The sequence below is a fragment of the Chanodichthys erythropterus genome, chromosome 22 (genome assembly GCF_024489055.1).
Source record: "Chanodichthys erythropterus isolate Z2021 chromosome 22, ASM2448905v1, whole genome shotgun sequence".
In the NCBI taxonomy this organism is placed as follows: Eukaryota; Metazoa; Chordata; class Actinopteri; order Cypriniformes; family Xenocyprididae; genus Chanodichthys; species Chanodichthys erythropterus.
In genome coordinates this window covers 11,291,354-11,316,002 of record NC_090242.1, presented here as the reverse complement: position 1 = coordinate 11,316,002, position 24,649 = coordinate 11,291,354, and the positions used below count along the sequence as shown (strand labels likewise).

Below are 24,649 nucleotides of genomic sequence, written 5' to 3'. Positions count from 1 at the left end.
TCTATTCAACACACAAAATACACACCTTGAATTCACTTGGCACTATTAGTTTGGGCGTATCCACACCGACCAGGGCGTCCACACCACAGAAGATAAAAATGGCGAGAATAATGGCAAAATCACTGATCAGTTTGCGAATCTGCAAAAATATAAACAACAATTCAGCATACAAATTCACATGAGAAGTTGGGTGGGTGGATGGATGGACGAGTAGATGGATGGATGGATGGATGGATGGATGGATGGATGAACGGGTGGATGGATGGATGGATGGAAGAATGGATGGATGGATGATGGATGGGAGGGTAGATGGATGTATGGATGGATGGAAGGATAGATGGATGGATGGATGGATGGGTGGATGGATGGTAGATGGATGGATGAATGGGTGGATGGATGGATGGATGGATGGATAGATGGAAGGGTAGATGGGTGGATGGATGGATGAATGGGTGGATGGATGATGGATGGATGGATGAATGGATTGATGACGGATGGGAGGGTAGATGGATGGATGGATGGATGGTAGATGGATGGATGGATGGATGGGTGGATGGATGGATGGATGGAAGGGTAGATGGATGATGGATGAATGGGTGGATGGATGGATGAATGGGTGGAAGGGTAGATGGATGGATGGATGGATGGATGGATGACGGATGGGAGGGTAGATGGATGGATGGATGGTAGATGGATGGATGGATGAATGGGTGGATGGAGGGATGGATGGATGGAAGGGTAGATGGGTGGATGGATGGATGAATGGGTGGATGGATGGATGGATGAGTGGATGGATGGATGGATGAATGGATGGATGAATGGGTGGATGGATGATCGATGGAAGAATGGATGGATGGATGGGAGGGTAGATGGATGTACGGATGGATGGATGGATGATGAATGGATGGATGGATGGATGGATGATGGATGAATGGGTGGATGGATGGATGGAAGGGTAGATGGATGATGGATGAATGGGTGGATGGATGGAAGGGTAGATGGATGATGGATGAATGGGTGGATGAATGGGTGGAAGGGTAGATGGATGGATGGATGGAAGATGGATGAATGGGTGGATGGAAGGAAGGGTAGATGGATGGATGGATGGATGGATGGAAGGGTGGATGAACGGGTGGATGAATGGGTGGATGGATGGATGGATGGATGGATGGATGAATGAATGAATGGATGGATGGATGGATGGATGGATGGATGGATGGATGGATGGATGGATGGATGGATGGATGGATGGATGGATGGATGGATGGATGGATGGATGGATAGATAGATAGATAGATAGATAGATAGATAGATAGATAGATAGATAGATAGATAGATAGATAGATAGAAATGCACAATAAACACCAGAATCGAAAGTGAAAACTATAATCTTTAAATCTGTAATCTCTAATTAGTGGAGATTAACGGAGATTTACAATGTTTTAATGAGTCAGATTGGTAATGTGCTGCAGCATTTTTCAAAGGATCAGTGATGGACTATTTTCCATTACAGCTGCCAAACCAAAGACCGGTTTATTTCAAAAGCAATGACTTTCAGATTGGAGCTTAAAGTGTGTGTGTGTGTGTGTGTGTGTGTGTGTACATGTGGGCAGGTTTCCCCAATCCTGTGAGGATGAACACCCTCATGAGTTCAGTGTAACCCCATTAAGATCCTCATTCATGTGTGTTGATGATGTGTGTGTGTTGTTGCGTACCGTAGTTGGGAAGAATCTGCTGGTTTTGAACTTCTTCAGACCCATGGAGCAGGTGTACGTGCCGAAGAACAGAATGAAGGACATCAGCGTGATATCAGGGACGTATTTACATGCTGGTCCGACCAGCTGACCACCCCACTCCAAACACTCTGAACGGGTCAGCGACGCCCAGGTTGCATTCAAATGATGCTGCGCGGACACAAACACTAATTATCCTCATTCTTATCAATGAAAAAAATCAGTTTGTTTAATTATATGCATTGTACTTGTGCAGCTAGCCATTTTTAACTTATCTGAGTGTAATGATGCATTGTGGGTAATAATTTAATAATAAATGACACAAACACACAGAGCATTTACCTGTCCAGTGCTGTTCATCAGGGCTTCCATTTTCTCCATGTACAGAGCTGAACTGTTGCCTTTTGAAAGAAAAACACAAAATATGAGTTTAGCTTTATATTAAACTTGACATTGAATGTCAGCCGTCAAATTAAAACTTGAAAAAAATCTGAAAAAAAATCTTTTTTTTGTCCTGTCATTTGCACAATGAAACAATAACCAAAACTTAAAAATGAAATTAAAACAAAAGTAACAATTTGTGAATAAGGTAAAAAATACACTATTAAATATTAAGATATTTATACTTCTCTCTAAATGTAATTTTTTGCATATTTTTATAACTTTAAGATTATATATTTTATATAAATAATATAATTATAAATATATATATAAATATTAATTATATAATATATGATATTTAATATATTTATATTAAATATTTAAATGTTGAAATAAAATATTTCACATAAACATTATATATTACATTATATAAATTAAATACTATATAATAAATACACACATATACACACACACATATATATACACAAAATATTATGTATTTTAGTATAGAATGTTATATATATTTAATTTTAATGTTATAAAAATGTTATATTAATTTTAAATATTAAAATATTACAATATTAACATTTTAGTGTAAAGAACTATTAATATTAATGTTAATAAAAGAAAAGAAAATAATTATAAAAATGTACAAGAAGACAAATACTGATTATTTTTGTAGTTTTTCTCTCTCTATTTCACACTTTTTATCATTTTCACTGATGCATTGATTCATCATATTGAAAACAAAAAAAAATTACTTATTAAAACAAACTAACAATTTGTCAATAGGGTAAAAAGTAAACTTAAATAAGATATCTCTGAAAACAAACATCAATAAATTATTAGATTAATATTAGAAAACAATAATAAACTATTAATAAAAAAATTACAAGACGACAATCACTGCTTATTTTTGCAGTTTTTCTCTCTATTTCACACTTTCTATCTCATTTTTCACAAAAAAATTAATTATACTTATTAAAACAAAGTAACAATTTGTCAATAGGGTAAAAAATAAACTTTTAAACAATAAGATATTTCTCAGAAAACAAGTATTGATATTAAAATACTACCATTAATATATTAATATAGTGTTACTATTAAAAATAAACTATTAATACAGAAATGTTCAAGAAGACATAAATACTGATTCTTTGGATGATGATGTCTTTTTTCTCACCGTCCGGAGGAGTGCAGTGGCATCCATACTGCGTGACGAGGTCCAAGTCATAGCCTGAGTTGATTGGATGATGGTGAGCCAGTTTGAGCATTTTCTTAAAGGCATCGTAGATGAAGATGAAGCTGATGAGAGCAGAAAAGCCTTCTTCCGTAAAGCGGGTGAAGTACTGCACCAGGAAACTGGCGTCTGTGGCAACCAGGACCAGACACAGAAAACCCGACCACAGACCGATCCACAACCGGAACTCCAGATAGTCGAAATCATTATCCCTGAACCATCAAAGAAACATACAGCACCGTAACACACCAACAGGCACAATGTAGGAGGAAAATAACCAACCAAAATGGCATAAAACACAGTGTGCAAGTTTTCTTATATTAGGGCTGTGAAATCATAAACATAAAAGTTTGTGTGGGTGTATATTTTATATATATATATATATATATATATATATATATATATATATATATATATATATATATATATATATATACATACATATACACACTTTTATGTTAGATGCAATTAATCGATTTGATACATGGTCCTATATAGTTTATAGTTATTTGGATTACTTTCCAAAGCAGAATTTTTCTTATGCTCCTTGTGTAACAAACTGAATCCAGATATCTTCATTGATTAAAAAGTATTAATCATATTAGCATGCTACATCTTACTCATCAAATATGTTACACTCCATAATTATAGGCGCAGTGCTTTAGATGGAAACCCTCAGCAAACCTGAAGTGATACACGCTAACAGAAGCAGACATGAAATCTGACTCAATTATTCATAATGGAACATAAACACAGAAACCTGAATCCTGAAAGAGAGAGAGAGAGAGAAAGAAAGAGAGAGAGAAATGTATTCACGCACACACTGAGACACAAGCAGAGACAGAGAGACGAGACCTTGCCGGAAACGGGAAAACAATAAGATGTATCTTGATTCCTGATAACTGAGAACGTTTTGTGCCTCAGATGACACACAACTAAACAGTTCCAGGGAATGTTGCTTGTTTTTGGTCAAACTAAAACATATCAATACAGAAAGAAAGTATAAACCGTCTAGATTGGGTTCCAAATTCATACCAATGTTGAAATTCAAATTTGCGCACTCAAATTCATACTGATTCTGTAACTAAATTAAGTCTGGCTATTAAATCTGATTGGAATAGCTCGTATAAACACTGTTGACTGCACATAAACTGAATTAATGAATAAAGCTGCAACAAGCTGTTAAAAGGATGAATAACCTACAGTTGGAGGACTGTGACTTATTTACTGTGACTATTATTAATGTGATTGTTATATCAATAATAATAATAATAATATTTAATAATTATACATGTAAAAATTAAACATAAAACACCTGAAAATTAAATTATTATTACTATTAAAATGCCAACAGCTGGAGGATCTACACTGCATGGTGAAAGAATGATTTATTGTGATTATTAGTAATGTGGTTATTATATTAATTTAATAACAATAATAATAATAATAATACAATAATAATAATAGATTTAAATAGTAAATAGTAATAATATACTTAAGTAAATAAACAATTATAAAATAATACATAAATAAAGGCAAAATTGTTGTTGTTATAATTATTCTGTTTTTTTATCATTAATGCAATCTAAAAATATAATAATAGCATAATATATTTAACTAGTAAATAATATTAATAATAATAATATTCGTAACTAAATAAATTGTTGTTGTTGTTATAATTATTATAGAATCATTTTTTGTTTTATTATTAATGCAATTAATTAATTAAACTGATTAATTATTTTATAAATGCAGTAGGCTAACTGACAATTAAGTGGATTTAACCACACATGACATTTTGCCTAACAAATCTAAACCAAAATCATGCCACTCATGTTTTTTTTTAGTATGTACTTGAGTATGCATGCTTCAGTATGTAGGTGTATGTATCTGCCACCCACTTGCTAAAGTTAAAGAGCAGTCGTTCAAAGACGAGCACGGGCCCGGTGCTGCTCAGGATGGTCAGAGGCTGACCCGCGAACAGACAGAACACGGCACCAGCTAACGCAGTCCCGACGAAACTCTCCAACACGCCCTGCACAAAAGCACAAAAATACAGATATCAAGCGGAAAAATAAAACCAAAGGCAGTGCATTTGAAGGCATGTAGGCGTAAAAGCACTGAAACAGGAAGTCTTATCAGATTTGAGCCCGTATGTGATGTCAGCTGTTTCTTGACAAGCACATTTTTGCCTGACAGTCAAATCTGAAAATGCTTAATCAGAAAAACACCTGTTTCCAACACAAACGCCTGGAGGTTTATCATGCAAGCATCTCTATTACATACATTTGCTCATACCATGGGTTGGTAATTTGAACAAGCCAATAAATATTAAACTTAAGTACACAATAAGAAGACAAAAACAGAAAAGGTCAAGTTTAAGGACATTTCCGTCAACTCTAAAACAACACAATGCAATGCATATTTCAAAAAACAGGTAAAACAACTGTAAAAAAATGTATAACAAAATTTCCTTCATATTCACCTAGTGGACAATAAAACAGACCTAAAAAACTCATAGACCACTATTGTAAATGCAAAACTCTTGATAAAGGCTTGACAGCTCAATTTTGGTGAGTTATCACAGCATAATCCATATTTAAACTCTTCTGCAATCAGATTTGTATGGAAGCCCATTTCTGCCACATAAGAAAAAAAAAATCTTGCTTTTGTAAATCATACGTATGGCATAAAAAGCCGAAATTATGATATAAGTCATAATTATGAGACGAAAAGTCAATTATGAGATTAAAAAGTCTAAATTATGACTTAAAAATTTGTCATAATTTCAACAATTTTCGAATGACATAATTATTAGTTTTTAATTCATAATTTTGACTTTTTAATCTCATTATGACATGTCATAATTTTGACTTCTCATAATTTTTTACATTTTAAGTCATAATTTGGAAACATAAGTACATTGCATGTTGACTCATAATTGATTTAGTATATCAATTTCAAATTCTTTCTCATAAATGTCTTTTTATGTCACAATTTTAACTTTTTAAGTCACAATTTCAGCTTAGTGTGTCATAATTATGAAATAAAAAGTCAAAATTATGACTTATGTAATCATTTTTGACATTTATCTCATTATATAACTTAGTATGTCATAATTTCGACTCAAGTCATAATTATGAAAAGGTCATGATTTTGACTTTTCATCTCACAATTGACTATCTCATAAATATGACTTCGTATGTTTAACTTTTTGTGTCACAATTTTGACTTTTCAATTTTTGAATCATAATTTCAGTTTAGTGTGTCAATTATTACATAAGTCATAATTATGACTTTTGTAATAATTTTGATTTTTCACCTCAATTATGATGTGTCGTAATTTCACCATTTATCTTATAAGTCATAATTTCGACTTTTTATGTCATAGTTATGACTAGGTCATAATTTTGACTTTTCATTTCATAATTGACTTGGTATGTCATAATTTAGACTTTTTATGCCATAATTATGACTTAGGTCATTTTGATTTTTCATTTCATAATTACAATTTAGTATGCAATAATTTCAACATTTATCTCATAAATATGACTTAGTATGTCATAATTTCATATGTATGTCATAATTATGATTTTTTTATGTGTATTTCCAACAAGCAAGTTGGCATATTTACCTCCAAATACAAGTTATTTCAACATTTATAAAACATGTGAGAGAAAAAAAATCCCTGTGTGCAGTTCAGCAACCTGAAATCTGCACCTAAAGCTTTTATTTGACATATTTGAAGCAGGCTTTGTAGGTAAGGGCAGAGGTCACGTAAAGGATTCCCTAAGAGGGATTTTTCCAAAGTGTATTTGTGTGATTTTGTGTGTGTGTGTGTGTGTGCGCGCTTGTATGTAATCTGAGGATATTTATAGCTGATCCTCCTTAGCCTGCGCCATATAAATGCACTGCTAAATATATGCGCAAACTTTGCAGTCACTGCACATGTCTGAAAGTAGCACACACAATCCTGTGACTATTTATACAAACAGTTGTTCGAAGAAAAGTGCTATTCCTCTCTCTCTCTCAGTATAGCACGGATCAAATCCCAACATGCAACATGTACAACTGTTTCCAAACACCGACTTAGGAAACACATAACATATATTTGACGTGACATGTTTAATAATCAAACAGCTATCTGTGGCCTTTAAATTCCTGGAGCCGTGAACACAATGTCAGCCAAACTTTATTTCCAGGAGCTTCTGAATAAACCCACACTAGCTGATCCAAACTGTCTGACAGTAGTTTAGTACAACACACACAAACTCACAGTGAAAAGACTTGAACTGTCTAACCTGCATGTTCTCAGTCGCGTCTCCCAGAAGCCCTCCGAAGGTGATGGCGTTAGTTACGGTACCCAGGTAAATAAACAAGATCGCAGACAGAGACTGGATGTGGATAGCGTCGTAAAAATCGCTCGCGAAAAACGGGAGTTTCCTCTTGATGTCCAGAATGAGACCCCCACAAAACCTACAAGAGACAAAGATTGTCTTTTCTTACTGAAAAATGTTTTCTCAGGTAACCTAATATATATATATATATATATATATATATATATATATATATATATATATATATATATATATATATATATATATATATATATATATATATATATATATATATATATATATATATATATATATATGTTGACATTAAAATTAACTGCTTTTATTAATAAAATATTATATGTTTTTCATATTGCATACACCAACAAAAGTAACAGAGTGTATTAGTGCCCGCCCCCTTTTTCCAGCAGAAAAAGTTCCCGAAGTATTTTTTCCGTTCATTTCTCCCATAGGGATTTTTAAAATGTCTCCGTTAAAGCGTTATAAGCCATAAACCGAGGTGGATCATAACATTACAAATTTTGATGTGAAGCAAATTAAAAATTGGACAAAAATTAAAAGGTACAGGACTGCATACTTAATGGGTTTAGTGATGGAAAAAAATACAATTTATTGAAGCATTACAAACACATATAACAATATATTTTAAGTTTGTTGCAAAATATGCATATATATGTATTTTGAGAGCAAAAGGAGACAAGATTCATTTGCAGTACTTCATGGGAATGGACGGAGCTAAAAACTCTTTTGCCTCATTTTGCTTGTGGAATTCTCAGTACAGCATCATGGGTAATGTAGTTTTTCACCACGAATTCTGTTGTTAAGCATGATCATTTTAAAACTAAGCTGAAATAATGTGGGCTGACGGATTCAACAGAAGCAAATACCATCAATAACAGCCTTGTAGCTCACAGTAGGGCTGTCTTTTATGGAAAAAGGTAATTGAGATAAAAAGACTTCTCACAATTCTGACTTTATTTTGACTTTATAACTCACAATTGTGAGTTTATATCTCGCAATTCTGACTTTATTTCTTGTAATTATGAGTTTATAACTCACAATTTTGCCATTTTTTCTTGTAATTGTGAGTTTATAATACAATTTTGACTATTTCTAGCAATTGTGAGTTTATATCTCGCAATTCTGACATTATTTCTTGTAATTGTGAGTTTATAATACAATTTTGACTATTTCTAGCAATTGTGAGTTTATATCTCGCAATTCTGACAGTATTTCTTGTAATTGAGAGTTTATAATACAATTTTGACTATTTCTAGCAATTGTGAATTTATATCTCGCAATTCTGACTATTTCTTGTTAGTTTATAATGCAATTTTGACTATTTCTAGCAATTGTGAGTTTATATCACAATTCTGACATTATTTCTTGTAATTGTTAGTTTATAATACAATTTTGACTATTTCTAGCAATTGTGAGTTTATATCACAATTCTGATATTATTATTTCTTGTAATTGTGAGTTTATAATACAATTTTGACTATTTCTGGCAATTGTAAGTTTATATCTCGCAATTCTGACATTATTTCTTGTAATTGTGAGTTTATAGTACAATTTTGACTATTTCTGGCAATTGTGAGTTTATATCTCGCAATTCTGACATTATTTCTCGTAATTGTGAGTTTATAACTTTGAGCCCATTTATACACTCACTTGCCGGTCATTTTGAGTTCGTCGCCGACCGCATGGCCACCGCCGCCACCTGGACTCCCATCATGAGGCGGACCACCATTCATCTGAAAACCTTCCCCTCCGGCAATAATGTTTTTGCTAAAAACACAAACACACAAACTCAGTTTGTTTCATCAGTTATCAGTGCTCATATAGTTTATTAAACTGCCAATCAACAGATGAATTTCACTGTAAAATCAATGGTTGTCAGTACCGTTTATCAGCAGACGGGATGGATTTAGGAGGTTCGATCCTGATATCAGGATCCCACTCTCCTGGAGGAAGAACAATGACTTCATCCAGGAACTCATCAATCCCTGCCAGCAGGTCGCCACGATCTTTCGCTTTATACGCTATGTCATGAAACACCTACAACAGGACCCAAAATAAAAACACTGAACTATAATAAATACTGCAATAATGCACATAAACACAGAAATAAGTAAACTTTCACACACACCTCATCAGACATGAGCGTGGCGATGGCACGTCCGATCTCACGGTATGATTTGGCCTTTCCTTTGGGCCCCAGCAGAATAAAAAGGAACCTATAAATACACATAGATATTGTTCCAACTATAGCAACAGATTTATGAATTGCACAGCTTGAAATAGCGAGTTGGTTACCGTGTGGGAACAGGAACCTCGGTGAGACCTCCTAACATGAGGGACTGCTGAAGACGCACAAACGCCACAAAGGGGGAGTCCAGAAAATCCACCTCCCCGACCAGCACGTTGGACGCCTCCGCATCCCGAGGAATTTTCTTCATGAACTTATTATTCAACTACAGAGAGAAGCAATTAGAAAAACATATTTTTCAGTACATTCAGTGTGTGCACTTTTTTAATTAATTGGTTTGTAGATCTGGTTCTGAAAATCACTGGAATCATAATCGCACAGTGTTCGTTGGCCAGATGAGAACTGCCCCCCGACTGAGCCTGTTTTTTTTCTTCTTCTCTCCATTCTGTCACCTGATGGAGTTTGGGTTCCATGCTACTGTCGCCTCTGGGTTACTTAGTTGAGGACATTAAAGCTGCAATCTGTAAGTTTTGCCTCTTTGCCGCCGTCTCTGTTTGAAACCTACAATTGCAGTTATTTGCGGAACTATCAGCTTTACGTGGGTTGTGCCCCGGCACGACTCCTCAGCACGGATGAATCTAATGTTTTTGAGGAGAATGTGTGGCTGTCAGTCACCGCACCCGAGGACAGTGTACTTCGAATCACAGATTGTAGTCCTAGAAGTATGACCAAAATACCGGAAAATGTAATCTGAACAAGTAACTAACAAATCTGCCACTTTTGTTCTGACCAACTGAGAAAAAGAGCATTACAATAAATTGTGCTACCAATGGTGATTAAACCTAATGATCGCTTAGCTCATATCACATCAAACTGTGCAAATTATTATTCGGGGCTGAGCACCGATGGTGTGAGGATCCTATTGTAATTGCTCGGTCAATTCTTCTTCTTCTCCAAAATGAAACGCATTTTTGAGGGCCTAAACGTGCTTGAAAGCTCATGAAACTTTGCACACTGTCAGAAGTGGTGAAAATTTACATCTGACATGGGTTTCAGAATTAGGTGTGGCAAAATGGCTAAATAGTGCCACCTACAAAATTTCAATTAAGCGCCCTTAGCACTATGTTTCATGTAAAGTATGAAATTCGTTAGACACATCTAACAGCCCAATACCTACCAAAAAAGCCCCTGGGTGCAAAATCAGAAAACCCAACAGGAAGTGAGATATTTTGAATTTTCTCTGCAAAATTTTTGCAGTTTTTGCCATTTCCAGACATTGTACTTTAACAAACTCTTCCAAAAGTTTTAATGAGATCAACATCATATTTGGTTAGTCTAATCTAAAGGCCTTTGCGACTTTAAATTGCGAAGATCTAGAGTTTTCGTTGAAGGGTGTGTTCGTGGCGGCCTGACAAAATTCAATGTTTAGCCATGAAACAGGAAGTTGTTGTAACTCAGGCATACAACAGGAAGTGGCATGTTTAACATGGTGATGAACTACTTTCAACATACTAAAATATGCAATTGAGTGCTAAACATGCTAGAAACAATCTAAAACATGCTAGCAACACTTAGCTGAGTGCTAAAGCATGCTATTATCATCATGAAACAAAGTTTATTTAACTCGAGCATACAATATCCAATATAGCAGGAAAAGCAGTGAAAGCAGTGTGGCAAATACAAATGACTGACATTTTCCTCCTATATTTATAAACTTAAATGCATATTGCCCAGCATGCTCTGTTTTCCTAAAGCCACCGGGTCGTGGTGGCACAGATGCGAGGGCCCTTTCATCACTGCTTGCAGCTTTAATTATTGTTATACTTTGTTCTCAAATTGTTAATGTTAACAACATCAGCACTGCATGACTGTGTGTATTTAGTGTGCATTAGTGTTACCTGTAAACAGTGTATATAAACAGACGTGACGTAATGACACAAAGATGAATGGTGGCATGCTCAAATTTCCCGCAAAAACCTACCAGTACCACTCAAATTAGAAAACATTATGACAAGCTTACCGTTGTGAATCGGGCTAAGGTAAGGAGATAGTTTTGAACACTGGCTGATTATGTACTTGATCAAAAATGGAATTTGGATCATTTTTAACCAAAAAAGTTACAGACTGCAGCTTTATTTCAATTAATGATAAATGATTTTTAATAGTTTTAGTGTAAGTTAACAATAACAACACTGTTTCAGGCTGTTCAATTTATTTATTTATATGTATATAAAGCAATATGTTGCATGAAAGTGTAAAAGTAATACATTTACAATGGAAGCTTTAAGTATATCTCTATATACCTTATAAACCATGTTCAAATCTACATTGTTTATTTCTTTCACACATTTATCAAAAGAAGTGATACGTCTCTTTATGAGATCATATTTCAGTGAAATATAAAAGACTGGTAAGATTTAAGCAAGTGGGAAAGAAACAAGCTCACAACTAGTATAAACAAAAGGATCATAAAGCACTTCATTAGTGATGAACGCTGGGATGACAGACAGCCAAGAACACACACAGACACTCTGACACAACACAGGCCTTGTGTTTGTGTAATGTTTGCGGTCTGAGTGATTTTAATCTGAGGTTATCAGCATAATTGCTGCAGTAGCGAGAATAACACACAACAGGAGCTCTATGCATTTGACAAGGCACTCCCGCTAATCCACAAATATTGACGCAACTGACGACAGCAGTTATGTTTTGTCCTTGTGTGAAAGACGGCCACCGAGTTTCATTGTGCACTACTGCGTTTGAAGAAAGAGTTTCTTTTGTATTATTGCACTCATTCCTGTCCTAGAGATGTCACGCCCAGGGCTGTATAGCCTGTGTAACCAAACTTCCCACAGCAGAAACAGTCATTTATCCTGCCTGTCATGAACTCTTGGTGGGAGAATCTCACAAAGCCTGTCGAGAACACACCTGGTTCATAATTCAATAAAATAATAGCAAAAAATTTAAAGAAAATAAAGCCCGTTTTCAAACCATTTTCTTGGCTATGAAGAATATTTCCCCATAATTTTCATTAGTGACCCCCCCCCCCCCAAAAAAAAGTCACTGTTTGGATTTAAATAGGCAAATATTTAAGAGTTTATGATTGTATCACTATTACAGTGATTATTATGTTTCTAGCATGTTTGGCAAGTTCTTCTAACCCTAACTGATGGAGTGAGTAGCTTTTCATTTCTTAAACAACCATGTAAGGAAGACACATCATGGCCATATCCCAGTATGACAATGTCAAGATTCATCAGGCTCAAATTGTGAAAGAATGGTCGGGAGGGAGCATGACAAATCATTTTCACACGTGAACTGACCTTGAGTCCAGACCTTCATTTCATTGAAAGTTTTTGGGATGTGCTGGAGGAGGCAGAGTGCTTAACTCTTGAATTGTCAATACAAGATCTTATATTATATTAATAATCGTTATTACATATTATAAATATATTTACACTATTATATTATTATATACACTATTATTATATACACTATTACACTTTTTATAATAAATTTAAATATTGTACTATAATTATTGTTATTTAAAAATATTATTTTATATATATATATATATATATATATATATATATATATATATATATATATATATATATATATATATATATATATATATATATATATATATATATATATATTATATTATATATATATATATTTAGTATATGCTTAAATATACTAAATATACTTAATTATACTACTAATAATTGTTCATATTTTAAATATTATATTTAAAAATTATAAAATTATAATTATATTTGATATTATAAATACATACATTATTGTATTATTAAATTGCAAATCATTTATATTTTAATAATATATATAATTTATTATATAAAAATTATATATATATTTAAAATATTTAGAATATTTGCAATTAAAATATTTCTATGTTTACGGTTATCTTTTAAAATAATATATATTATATTTTAATATGTTAAATCATTAGAATTTACATTATTATATTATTATATTTTCCAGCATTTATATATCATGGTAGTAATTGCTGATTTAAATAAAAGAAAAATAATAATAAAAAAAGAGAATTTAATGAGAAATGAGATTTAATTAAAAACAATGAGAATTATATAAAAACTTAAAGTACACATGAAATCAAAATTGACCTTATTTATTTTGTTAGCTCAAATTGCTAGTTTTGTGGTGAACAATTCATCCGTGAAAGTCAATCCACACAAAAAAATGGTTTGGCTTTGTAATATTTAATCAAAATCTGAAAATGCTCCTCCCCTCTGCAACGGTGCCCCTTTTCAGATGACGGCTTGGGTTGTAAACACTTAAACCACTCCCCTCTGACCGTTAGTCTGCTATGAGCGAGAGATGGAGAGGAGGAGCGCTAAAATAAAACTCTGCCTTCTATTCAATATTCCGTTTCACTTGGAAATACGTCACAGCACTGGAGAAAAGTCGTTTGCAACTTCCGGTTCACGCAGACTTTAAAAGTCTGTATGCATAACAGTAATGATAATTTTGGAGGAAATGTGCTTAATTGTCTGGAAAATATTTTCTTTTAATATTCAAGATGGAGAATATAACTTTTTATCTTTTCTTTTGATTTTGGAGATAAAAATGTGACCTGGACACAATGAGATTCACGATGGTACTCTAACACACTTTACCCTTATGTCTATGGTAAGACCCAACAATATTTTCTTGCAGAATTAATCTACATGTGAAGAAACAGTTAATTAACACACACACACAGTGAGAAAGAGAAAGAGAAAGAGAAAGAGAAAGAGAAAGAGAAAGAGAAAGAAAGAAACACACTTCAAAGTACCTGCTCTTTCTCAGGCTTGTCTGAGAGATCGTTGAGGCTGTTGGAGGTCAGGTTACGGTGCGTCGTGGCTGGACTACCTGCAGAAATCGTACAAGGTCAAAGGTCAAACACTGATCCACTGCTTAAACTCTAAAACACGTCGTGGAAAATACAGAAAAATTCTAAGAAACAAAGAGGCCCAAGATTTTCAAAGATAAATTACTTTGTATATCTATCTACATCTCAATAGATTCCTTAACTAACTTGTTGGGCAGGTTACAGAGAACTAAAACTCCCCTGTAATATATATATATATATAGAGAGAGATTAGACTGATCTTGTGATAATGATGATAACACTCATGTGTTTCAGCATATACAGTATACTCCAACAATAACTTCATGGGAACTTTTCAGAAACATTCCTAAAGTGTTTATAATGTTGTGCACATACAAAAGGATTTATTTTAGCCCTTATCTACAGATTTACAGTGGACTAGACCTGATTGTCAGCAGCAATCTTACAGAGAACCAGATAACAGGACAGAAACAGCAAATCTAGCATGAATCAGACTAAATCTTCAGCTACAGACTTACAGAGAAGTCCCATGCTGTTGCTTCTCTGCATCTGAATTTGCTCGTCAGGGTCAAAGTTGATAAAGCAAGGCACAGAGTGATCAAGAGGACGCGCTTCACACGCCGAGAGATAAAGAGAAAAGACAGGGTGCATGCATGTCAATCAAGACAAGAGGGAGGGACAGGGAAGAGAGAAAAGAAAGCATTAGAGCAGAGAAATCAATTAAAGTAAGGTTCAAAGCGCTGATTCAGAATTTAAGCTTAAAATTAAAATGAAATAGACAACATTCACAAAAACCCAATCAGCACCTACTCTTTGAGTTTAGAAGAGAAATGATCACAGTTTGAAAGGACATAACAACATTTTCGGAGAGAACAGAGTTAGAGAAGCTGTGAAACTGCTATACATATTTATAAATAATATATTTATACATTATTTATCAGCTATCCAGCATTTAAAATAGTTACTAGAGTCAAGTTGGACTTTTGAAAAATAGTCAGCTACATTAATTTGAAAGCTAAATACTAAAAAAAAATCATAAATGGTAAAAAAAAATAAAACCGTAGAAAACTATATAACTTAAAAATAAAAGTACTGAAAACATTTATTAAAATTAATATATATTTTATTAATATATAATATAATAATATATATCAATGATTATTTTTCTTTTGATGAGAGTCGTTAATTTATATGAATAATCCAAAACAACTGATTCCCTAAAATAAATTAAATAAAAAGTGTGTGTGTGTGCGTCTGAAAGAGCGTTTGATTATTACTTCAGGTCACCCGACTGTAAACTTGTTCAGTACATTAAAAACAATCTTGTAGCATTGCACCACTACTTGGAACAAACACCTTGTTTTTGGAAAAGTTACAATATTATGATAACATCTGATCTATTGTCAAGCTACTGAAGAATGCAGTCAACATTTCTTGACATTTAGACAACACTTCTAGTTCTTTAAAGTCAATGTAAGACCTTTCACTGTCATACTGAGAAAATGCATAAAGATTTAATCAGATGGTGAAAAGTGTGTATAGAAGCTGGATGGGAGGGGCTGAAAAATAAAGGGCCTGATAATGTCAGCCAAAAAGGAAAGAGGTTTCAGACGCAAAGTTATTTCATTTTGATGAAAGATTATGATAAACAAACTTTGAAACTTTTTCTTTGAAATAATGCGAGTCAATGAATCACAATAAGGCCAGTGCCCAGTCGCATAAAGCACCTTAAGTGTAATTTTCCCTTAAGATCGCCCTTATGTTTCCCTTAAACTTAAGGGTGTTGCAGAAAATAACCGTTAAGTATTACTTAAGGGTTTCTTTAGGTGAAACGTCATAAACCCTAAGAATTTCCCTTAAGTATGTATTTTTCACTTAAGTAATCCCTTAAAAAAACGTAAGTGTTGCATAAAGCCCCTTAACCGTCATTTCCCAGTGCAATGATATTACGCAGCGCCCGTGAGCCCCTGCTTGCACAGGGAACGTGCCCTGCAACCATGGAGACGTTTGTGAGAGACGCTGTGTAATATCATTGCGCCTGCTGCAGCCATGATACGGCAGCAAAGTTCCTTGATTATTACGCCGGAATGAGAGTATAGTTCCTAGCCATATCAGCCTGGAAAATCGCAACTTTTCATTTTCTGTCGGTCTTAGTATACGATTTAACTACAGAAGAGTCAAGTTTTAAATAGGAAAAATATCAAAACTCTTTGGTCATTTTTAAGCGCGATGCTAACGGTCTAATCAGATTCAATGAACTATGCTAAGCTATGCTAAAAGTGGTACCGCCAGAACCGGAGATCGGCTGAATGGATTCAAAAACGGTAAAACTCAACTGTTTAACTCTAGGGGAGTTGGAAAATGAGCCTATTTTCAAAAAAAGTGGAGTGTTCCTTTAACATTTTACTTTTACTATACAGATCAACAGCTCAGTTTCGGCAGCAAATTTCAGAAACCAAAACATGATCTAATACATTTCTAGAAGTTTCTAGTTTTTCCTGGGAGGGTCTCAGGTTTAATTGTTGTGAAAATCTGAAAACACAACTGCATTTCTTCAGCACATTTGATTACTTCCGACATCAAAGCATTTTCAGTTTTGCACTGTGCAAATGTGCTTTTTATTTCACCCACAAGACTGTTGGAAAACATCTGTACCGCTGTGAATGCAACCTTTTGTAAAATGAGTGAGAGACGTGTGGATTGATTGAGCAGATAGATGCTGATGGTGAAAGTGAGAGGAGAGATGTGGAAACCGATAGAGTGTAAGCGAGAGGTTTAACGTGGCAGCTGTGTTACCATTCTCCTGGCTGCTGAACAGGCGACTCGCGCTTGACACGCTTTTTCCAATATCTGCCAGCGAACGCAGGTTGGACTTCTTGGTCTGGTGGCGGTGTTTCCGGAGTAAAGTGTACATGACCATTTCCTTCAGTTCGGGCTTTAGCTGTCCGGTCTCGATCTGATTGTCAGTGATGATCTCTGAAAGACAGAGACAGATTTCATCAGGCATATACTTGTGCTTTAAAATCCCCAGAAACAAAAACACTCGTTATTAAGATTGCTTTTAAGCTCTTAAGAACCATAAAGCAATTCAAGATCCTTATACACCCTAAAAATGGTTCTTGAAGAGGGTTCTTTGCTGAACACTGAAGAACCTCATATGCTGAAGTGCAGTTTTACCAACGATCTGCTGAAGTGAGTTTGCCTCCAAGTCCAGCATGATGGTTCCTTTCTCAATGCAGTTTTTCAGTTGGAAGAGCGAGTGAAGGGACAGAGTGGCCACATGGGGTTTACTCCACCGTTCTCCACCCTTCTCCACCTTCTCCTCAAACTTTATCCATCTGAGACAAACACATAAAACACATATGCAGCTGAATCAATTTTAGAGTGTGACCCTGTACAGTGACATTATTCCAGGTACTGAACTAGCTTATAAAAATACCATGATAATACAATTTTGGGGGGCACTTACCACAATAATATCAGGTTTTTTCAGCATGTATTATGATAATATTTTGCTTTGTGCAATGAGAATATTACATTTTTGGGACATTTACCATCATAATACTCCCATTTATTGTTGATCATGCACCTTAATTATACTATGGTTTTACCATGGTGCATACATGTATATTATGTTTTGGGCATGTTCTATAGTAATAACCATGTTTCTATATTAATTTTGGTCATCTACCATGGTGTATCATTCTTTGAAGTTAGTTTGGGGTCAGATTTTTTGTTTTTGAAATTTATACATCAATGCTGCATTAAACTAATCAAAAGTGAATCAAAAGACATTTATAATATTACAAAAGATTTAAGATTTAGATAAACGCTGTTCTTTTGAACTTTCTGAATCTGTATTCATCAAGAAACTGTTTTCAACTTTGATAATAATAATAAATGTTTTTTGAGCAGCAAATCAGCTTATTAGAATGATTTCTGAAGGATCATGTGACACTGAAGACTGGAGTAATGATGCTGATTATTCAGCTTTGAATCAGGAATAAATTACATTTTAAAATATACATAAATAAAAATTGTAATAGCATTTCAGAAGAATACTGTTGAGTGAGCAGGTGAGCAGAAGAGACTTATACTCCTACAGACCCCAAACTTTTGAATGGTAGTTTATATGAATATGGCAGTCGTTCACTATCATGGTTTTACCATCAGTATACCATGGTACAATTACGGTACTGTGTTTGCAAGGACATGAAGACTTTATATTTTTGTTCATTTAAGCTTATACCATTTGGCAAAACAGAAAGACAGAGAACGATAGCTGCATAACTTTGGCTTTCTGCTGACTAACTGAAAGCTATTTGATGTAAAATAAGAATCAAAATGATTCAAAGCTTCTTATAGCTCTTCTGGTCCTGTTATTAGCTTACCCATGTCTGCTTGAGCGAGTATCTTAGAGAAACGATACCCAACCACACACAGATATCCTTCAAAGCCCTGTAATCTTGTGCAGAGGGGCTGTTGAGCTGAGTTTAGCCAAGCGTGGGTATGATATTTGAGACAAAAGTGATACATACTCTCTCACACACACACACACACACACACACACACACACACACACACACACACACACACACACACACACACACACACACACACACACACACACACACACACACACACACACACACACACACACACACACACACACTGCAGCCTGCGGTTACCTGAGACACAGGTGAACCCAGAGACCCATGAGAACTCTGGGAACCCTGTACTGGGTTTTTGCATCCCAACACACACACGTGTACACACAAAAGACAATGGGCTCTTTGTTAGCAAATGGTTTCATTTCAACATGATCCAGGTAGATTTTAACATGTAAATCTGGAACATGCAAATTCGAAGAAAGAAACGGTGTGCAGTAGTCGATCCATGAAAGGATTTTATGTCCATCAAATGATGCAAAATTTGTGTGAAACACAAAAACCTGCTATTGACTGCAATGTGAGATTAAATATATCCATTCTATAAAATATGATTTCATGTTGCATTTTAATTTGTTGTATATGCATGTCCATATAACCCAAATAAATAAATTCTAAAACTTTGCCATGATAAAATATGCACTGGTTTTCCTTTCATAAATCACATAATAATCACACAATAAAACTAAATAAATGAAATAATATAATAAATAAATAAAAATTAAATGAATTTTTTTTTAAATTAAATTAAAATTAAATAACACAAAAAAAAACTAAAAATAAAAAAATATATACAAGAAATAAAATAAAATAATATAATAAGATAAAAATTATTTTTTATCTTTTATCCCTCCCACCCTGTTATTTACCTCGAAATAATTGTGAAATGTCAGTTTGGATGTCATAATGAAAAGAAAGTGATATCAAGAGTTTTCAGAGAAGCACATTTCAAAAGCTTGTTCAATTAACATTTAGCATCCGAAAGTTATTTTTCAAGTTTCATGTTCAAATATAAAATATCCAAACCATGTTTACCCTTGTCATAAAAAAAAAAAAAAAAAAAAAAAAAAAAAAATCACCTTTACAAAATATTAAAAGGTACCCGTTTCACTCAAAAACATGATTTAGCTGTTAAATAACAGTTTCAGTAATTAATTACTAGTTTGCAAGGCCTGTGTGTGTGTGTTGGTCAGTTGATATGTTCGTGGCAGGAAAAGACCTGGAGATCGTCTGTCACTCAATCCACACAGGAAATCAAAACTACTAGGACCAGATAAAAGCTGCTTTGTCTTTTTGCTGACGTGTCTTTCCTCAGTTTCTTTGTCTCTTGCTTTTTGCAAGAGATCACTAGTATATCTAGCCAAAATAGTAAAAATGTTGTCATCATTTACTTACTCCCATGCTGTTCATGTGAAAAACAAAACAGTCTGGAACAATGGCAAGTAAACGAGGGCAAGATGATTTTTGGGGGGAATGTACTATTCCCTTAAGTATCAAAAAAAGAAAATAAAGAATGTACCTCTCCTTAAGTCCAGATCTGTTCCTCAGAAAAAAACATTTTGTTCTTGTGTTATTTGTTACTGTTTTCTGCTTAACCCTTATTCTGGAGTCAGAAAACTTATCTAATAGCATATGTGAGCGACGCACAGTCAGGAATGTGTGAAATCCTAAGAACAGTCAAGTGGCACACTAAAATCGTGAGCACTTGGTAAATGACGTGAGTGTTGAATACTTCTGTTGCTTTAGCAGAGACAAACAAGAGGTCTCTCCCTTTCAAGTGTGTGTTTCTGACCTGAAAAACGTGAAATTTGAAAATGATAGTTCATAAAGAAAATGATGGCTTTCCTGTGGCTCAAACAGTAGAGCATGACGTCATGATCAAATGTATAACCTTAAGCTGCTTTGGAAAAAAGTGTCTGCCTTGAAAACCAGACTTCGTAACACTGAATAGGCTAGAAAAATATTCCTCTTCTAACAATAGAAGAAGAAAGTTTACGTTAATAACCACTATAGCACCCCTTGTGGCCATACTGAGAATACAATGTGACCTGTGAAATTGTGCATTTTTGTTCAGTCTAATCTCCTATTTAATACATTTCTTGTGTTTGTTCACTTCACCTGGCTGTTTCCTTCCACTCCATCTCTTGACCGTCGACGGCAAGAAGCTCATCGAGTTCAGTGAAGAGCTGTGGCGGAGGTGGGCCGCTGTCATCTTCCCCCAAAATAAAGCGAATCCGCTCTGCTGCCGGAGAAACTGACGAGAAAACAACAAACCAGGTGTGAGATAGGCCAGCTTATAATATAAAGACTGCAAGCCAATACAATCAAACTACAAATCCAACAACAGAAACAAACAATAACACAACAGTACAATAGCGCTCTGTCTGCTTAAGGTGTGACGGTAGCAGAAATCAGTGGTTGTTTCCTGCATAGGTGTTATGTAACATCAAGATGAATGAGCTTTCTTGTAAATTTGAGTGTGTTACACCCAAAAAGCGGTCAGTACGTGAGACTTTATTTCCTGGATAAACAGAAATAGTGTTGCGAAAGCAGACAGAGCCAGAACTGACCCCTCTGTGAGATTTCAATCTGAATTTTACAGGGAAGTAGCCTTGAGATGCAAAGCACAAAATAAATGACAGAGGAAAATGCATGAAAAAGCCTGTGTCAGCATTTCTCATAACCACAATGTTGTATATTTTGTAAAGTGAAAGTTGCGCCACACCTTCTCTAAACGTGTAGACATTTAAATTACAAAGACTCAATTTTCCACACAGGCAGGGCCTTTTTTAAAAGGTAAAACTAGACAAAACAAGCGGTTTAAGATTAGACTTTTAGGATACTGATGATATCTGTGTCTATGTCTAGGAAATTAGGTCTAAAATACAATGATTTCTGGCCTTCCCTGCTAGTAAGGGAAGTCAACACATGGGGAAATCTCTCTTTTGCATTGCAACAGAGTTACTCAACTGGATATTTTAATTCAAAGTCTGCATTGGGACATACCACGTATATTTGCGTGTGTATCTACACAGGTCATGCATGTTTGCAGGTGTGCATGCTTCTTTTCAATCTAGCCTCAGGTCAAGGTAAAGACAGGTAGGGACAGGGAGCATAAGAGACTCCTTTCAAAAACAATAAAAAAATCGTACCGTCCCCAAACTTTTAAACATTCGTGTCACAATGTACAATGTCCAATGTACAAGTACAGTACAACTAAAAATAAAATTAAAGTTAAAATTAAAAAAAAAAAAAAAAACATTTAAAGGGGACATATCATGAAAATCTGACTTTTTCCATGTTTAAGTGCTATAATCGGGTTCCTGGTGCATCTTCCAACCCAGAAAACGTGAAAAGGACAACTCAGTAACTTTGTTTTGGCAAACCTTTCTCTGCACTAAATAACATGTCAGCAGCGTCTTACATCAGCAGCATCACTGTGGAGTCGTGAACCACACTCCGGAGCAGAGGGGGGCGGTAATGCACCAATAAGCTGGATGCCAACCGCCGTAAAACAGGGAAAAAAAAAGAAGAAGCAGCAGCAGCAGAGTCGTGAACGTGGATTGACAATAGACCCGGAAGAGAATACAATGCTGAATAAAGTCGTAGTTTTTGTTATTTTTGGACCAAAATGTATTTTCGATGCTTCAAAATGTCACGGATGTCCTAATCGCCAAAAACAACCACGGCAACGTAAAAGTGCATTACCAACGCCGACAGATGAAAGGATTCAATGGAATCAATTCAATGGAAAGGATTCCGGAAGAGAAGACAATGCTGAATAAAGTCGTAGTTTTTGTTATTTTTGGAACAAAATGTATTTTCGATGCTTTAACAAATTCTAACTGACCCTCTGGTGTCTCATGGACTACTTTGATGATGTTTTTATTACCTTTCTGGACATGGACAGTCTACCATACATACATTTTCAATGGAGGGACAAGAAGCTTTTGGACTAAACTGTTCAGCTTTGTTGTTGTTGAGCAACCGAAGCGTGAGCTGTTAAAGCTCCACCCTCTTTTGCAAAGTGGGCCAGGAGAAGCAGCTCATTTGCATTTAAAGGGACGCACACAAAAACGGCATGTTTTTGCTCACACTCAAATAGGCACATTTATGAAACACAGAGACATATTTGCTTATTTGATGGTCAGATGGTTTGATGTTCTTTGATGAAAAGACGTTCTTTGCATCACTTCAAATAAAGCTGGAGAATATGATCATAAGATTTTGTTTATGTCAGAGCTGCCGTCATTGAAGCGAAAGAGCCATACCCAATACTAAGACATTCTGAATAATTACTCAATTTGTTATGTTGATAATATAATATGCAATTAAAACAACAGTATTAAATTAGAAAAAATGCAAGATAATGGCACCAGAATTCATACTTGAAACATATTGAAGGCTTTTTAGTACTGTCTTTCTCTCTTTGTGCAGCTTAGCACATTTGGAGCATGCTAAGCTAAACTAAACTAGCCAAAGCTGGACGATTGTTTTCATCCCTCAGTGGCCTGAAACAGCCCCTCAGGAGTAAATCAGGCCATGGTGTACATAACAGAGAAGGGAAGAACATCCCTTTGGCCCATGTCTCCTAACCTGGGCTAAAAGTTAACACCTCTTACAACAAGTGGCTAAAATTACCCATTATACACTAGCATTTACTCAACACTGAAACTAGTGGCATTGTTGCCATCAGCTGACCACTAATACTAAATCCAGCCACAAATCCAGGCCATGAAAAGCTGTACAAACTATTTATGCAAGAAATGTGTTTGTTAGTTTAACCCAGTCACTTACTATAAGTAATGACTGTGTGAAATGCGGGATTTCTGTGCTCTCACACGATCTACAGTCAGAGAGACCGACGGAGAGCGGGTTCACCGAGGATAAACGCAGATAAAGGTGTCTATGTACTTGTTTAGCTTGATGCTTTGCCTTTTCAGCCATGTCACTGATTAGGAGAGATTAGCACACAAAGACCTTTAACTGAGGCTGTAAGGACCGCTTTATCTCATTCTCTCTCTCCATGGCTCTCTGGGTCAGTCATATTTATTTAATTCACTCCCTGATTCTCCAGAAGGATTGCTCGGAGATAATCTGTAAAATATCTGTGAAGGTTTTCTTCAAAGACATCAAGAATGACTTGTAGAAATTTGTGGTAAAAAAAGACAGAAATTAATACTTTTATTCAACAAGGATGCATTAAAGGCGCAGTGTGTAAGATTGTTTGGTGTTAGGCTATATATTATGTTGACTTGTGTACTTACATTATCCTAAATGTTTCCAAAAAAGTTTAAATCCAGAGAAATAAGCTATTTTAACTAGGGATGTCCCGATCACGTTTTTTTGCCCTCGAGTCCGAGTCCGAGTCATTTGATTTTGAGTATCTGCCGATACCGAGTCCCGA

General features: G+C 34.9%; 1 protein-coding gene across 3 annotated transcripts in view; it reads right to left on the bottom strand.

The window, feature by feature from the left end:
* The window catches only part of slc4a4b (solute carrier family 4 member 4b), a 58,589-nt gene that overhangs the window by 14,109 nt on the left and 19,831 nt on the right, over positions 1–24,649 (bottom strand). For all 3 annotated transcript variants that reach the window (XM_067376410.1, XM_067376409.1, XM_067376411.1), the window contains exons 4-17: positions 21,361–21,496; positions 17,972–18,132; positions 17,591–17,770; positions 14,738–14,814; positions 10,026–10,183; positions 9,859–9,946; positions 9,613–9,767; positions 9,381–9,497; positions 7,656–7,830; positions 5,256–5,389; positions 3,298–3,566; positions 2,076–2,134; positions 1,716–1,904; positions 26–139 (exon numbers count right to left, since the gene is read on the bottom strand). In XM_067376410.1, the coding sequence (XP_067232511.1) occupies positions 26–139; positions 1,716–1,904; positions 2,076–2,134; positions 3,298–3,566; positions 5,256–5,389; positions 7,656–7,830; positions 9,381–9,497; positions 9,613–9,767; positions 9,859–9,946; positions 10,026–10,183; positions 14,738–14,814; positions 17,591–17,770; positions 17,972–18,132; positions 21,361–21,496 (2,012 nt within the window). The remainder of the gene's footprint in view (positions 1–25; positions 140–1,715; positions 1,905–2,075; positions 2,135–3,297; positions 3,567–5,255; positions 5,390–7,655; positions 7,831–9,380; positions 9,498–9,612; positions 9,768–9,858; positions 9,947–10,025; positions 10,184–14,737; positions 14,815–17,590; positions 17,771–17,971; positions 18,133–21,360; positions 21,497–24,649) is intronic.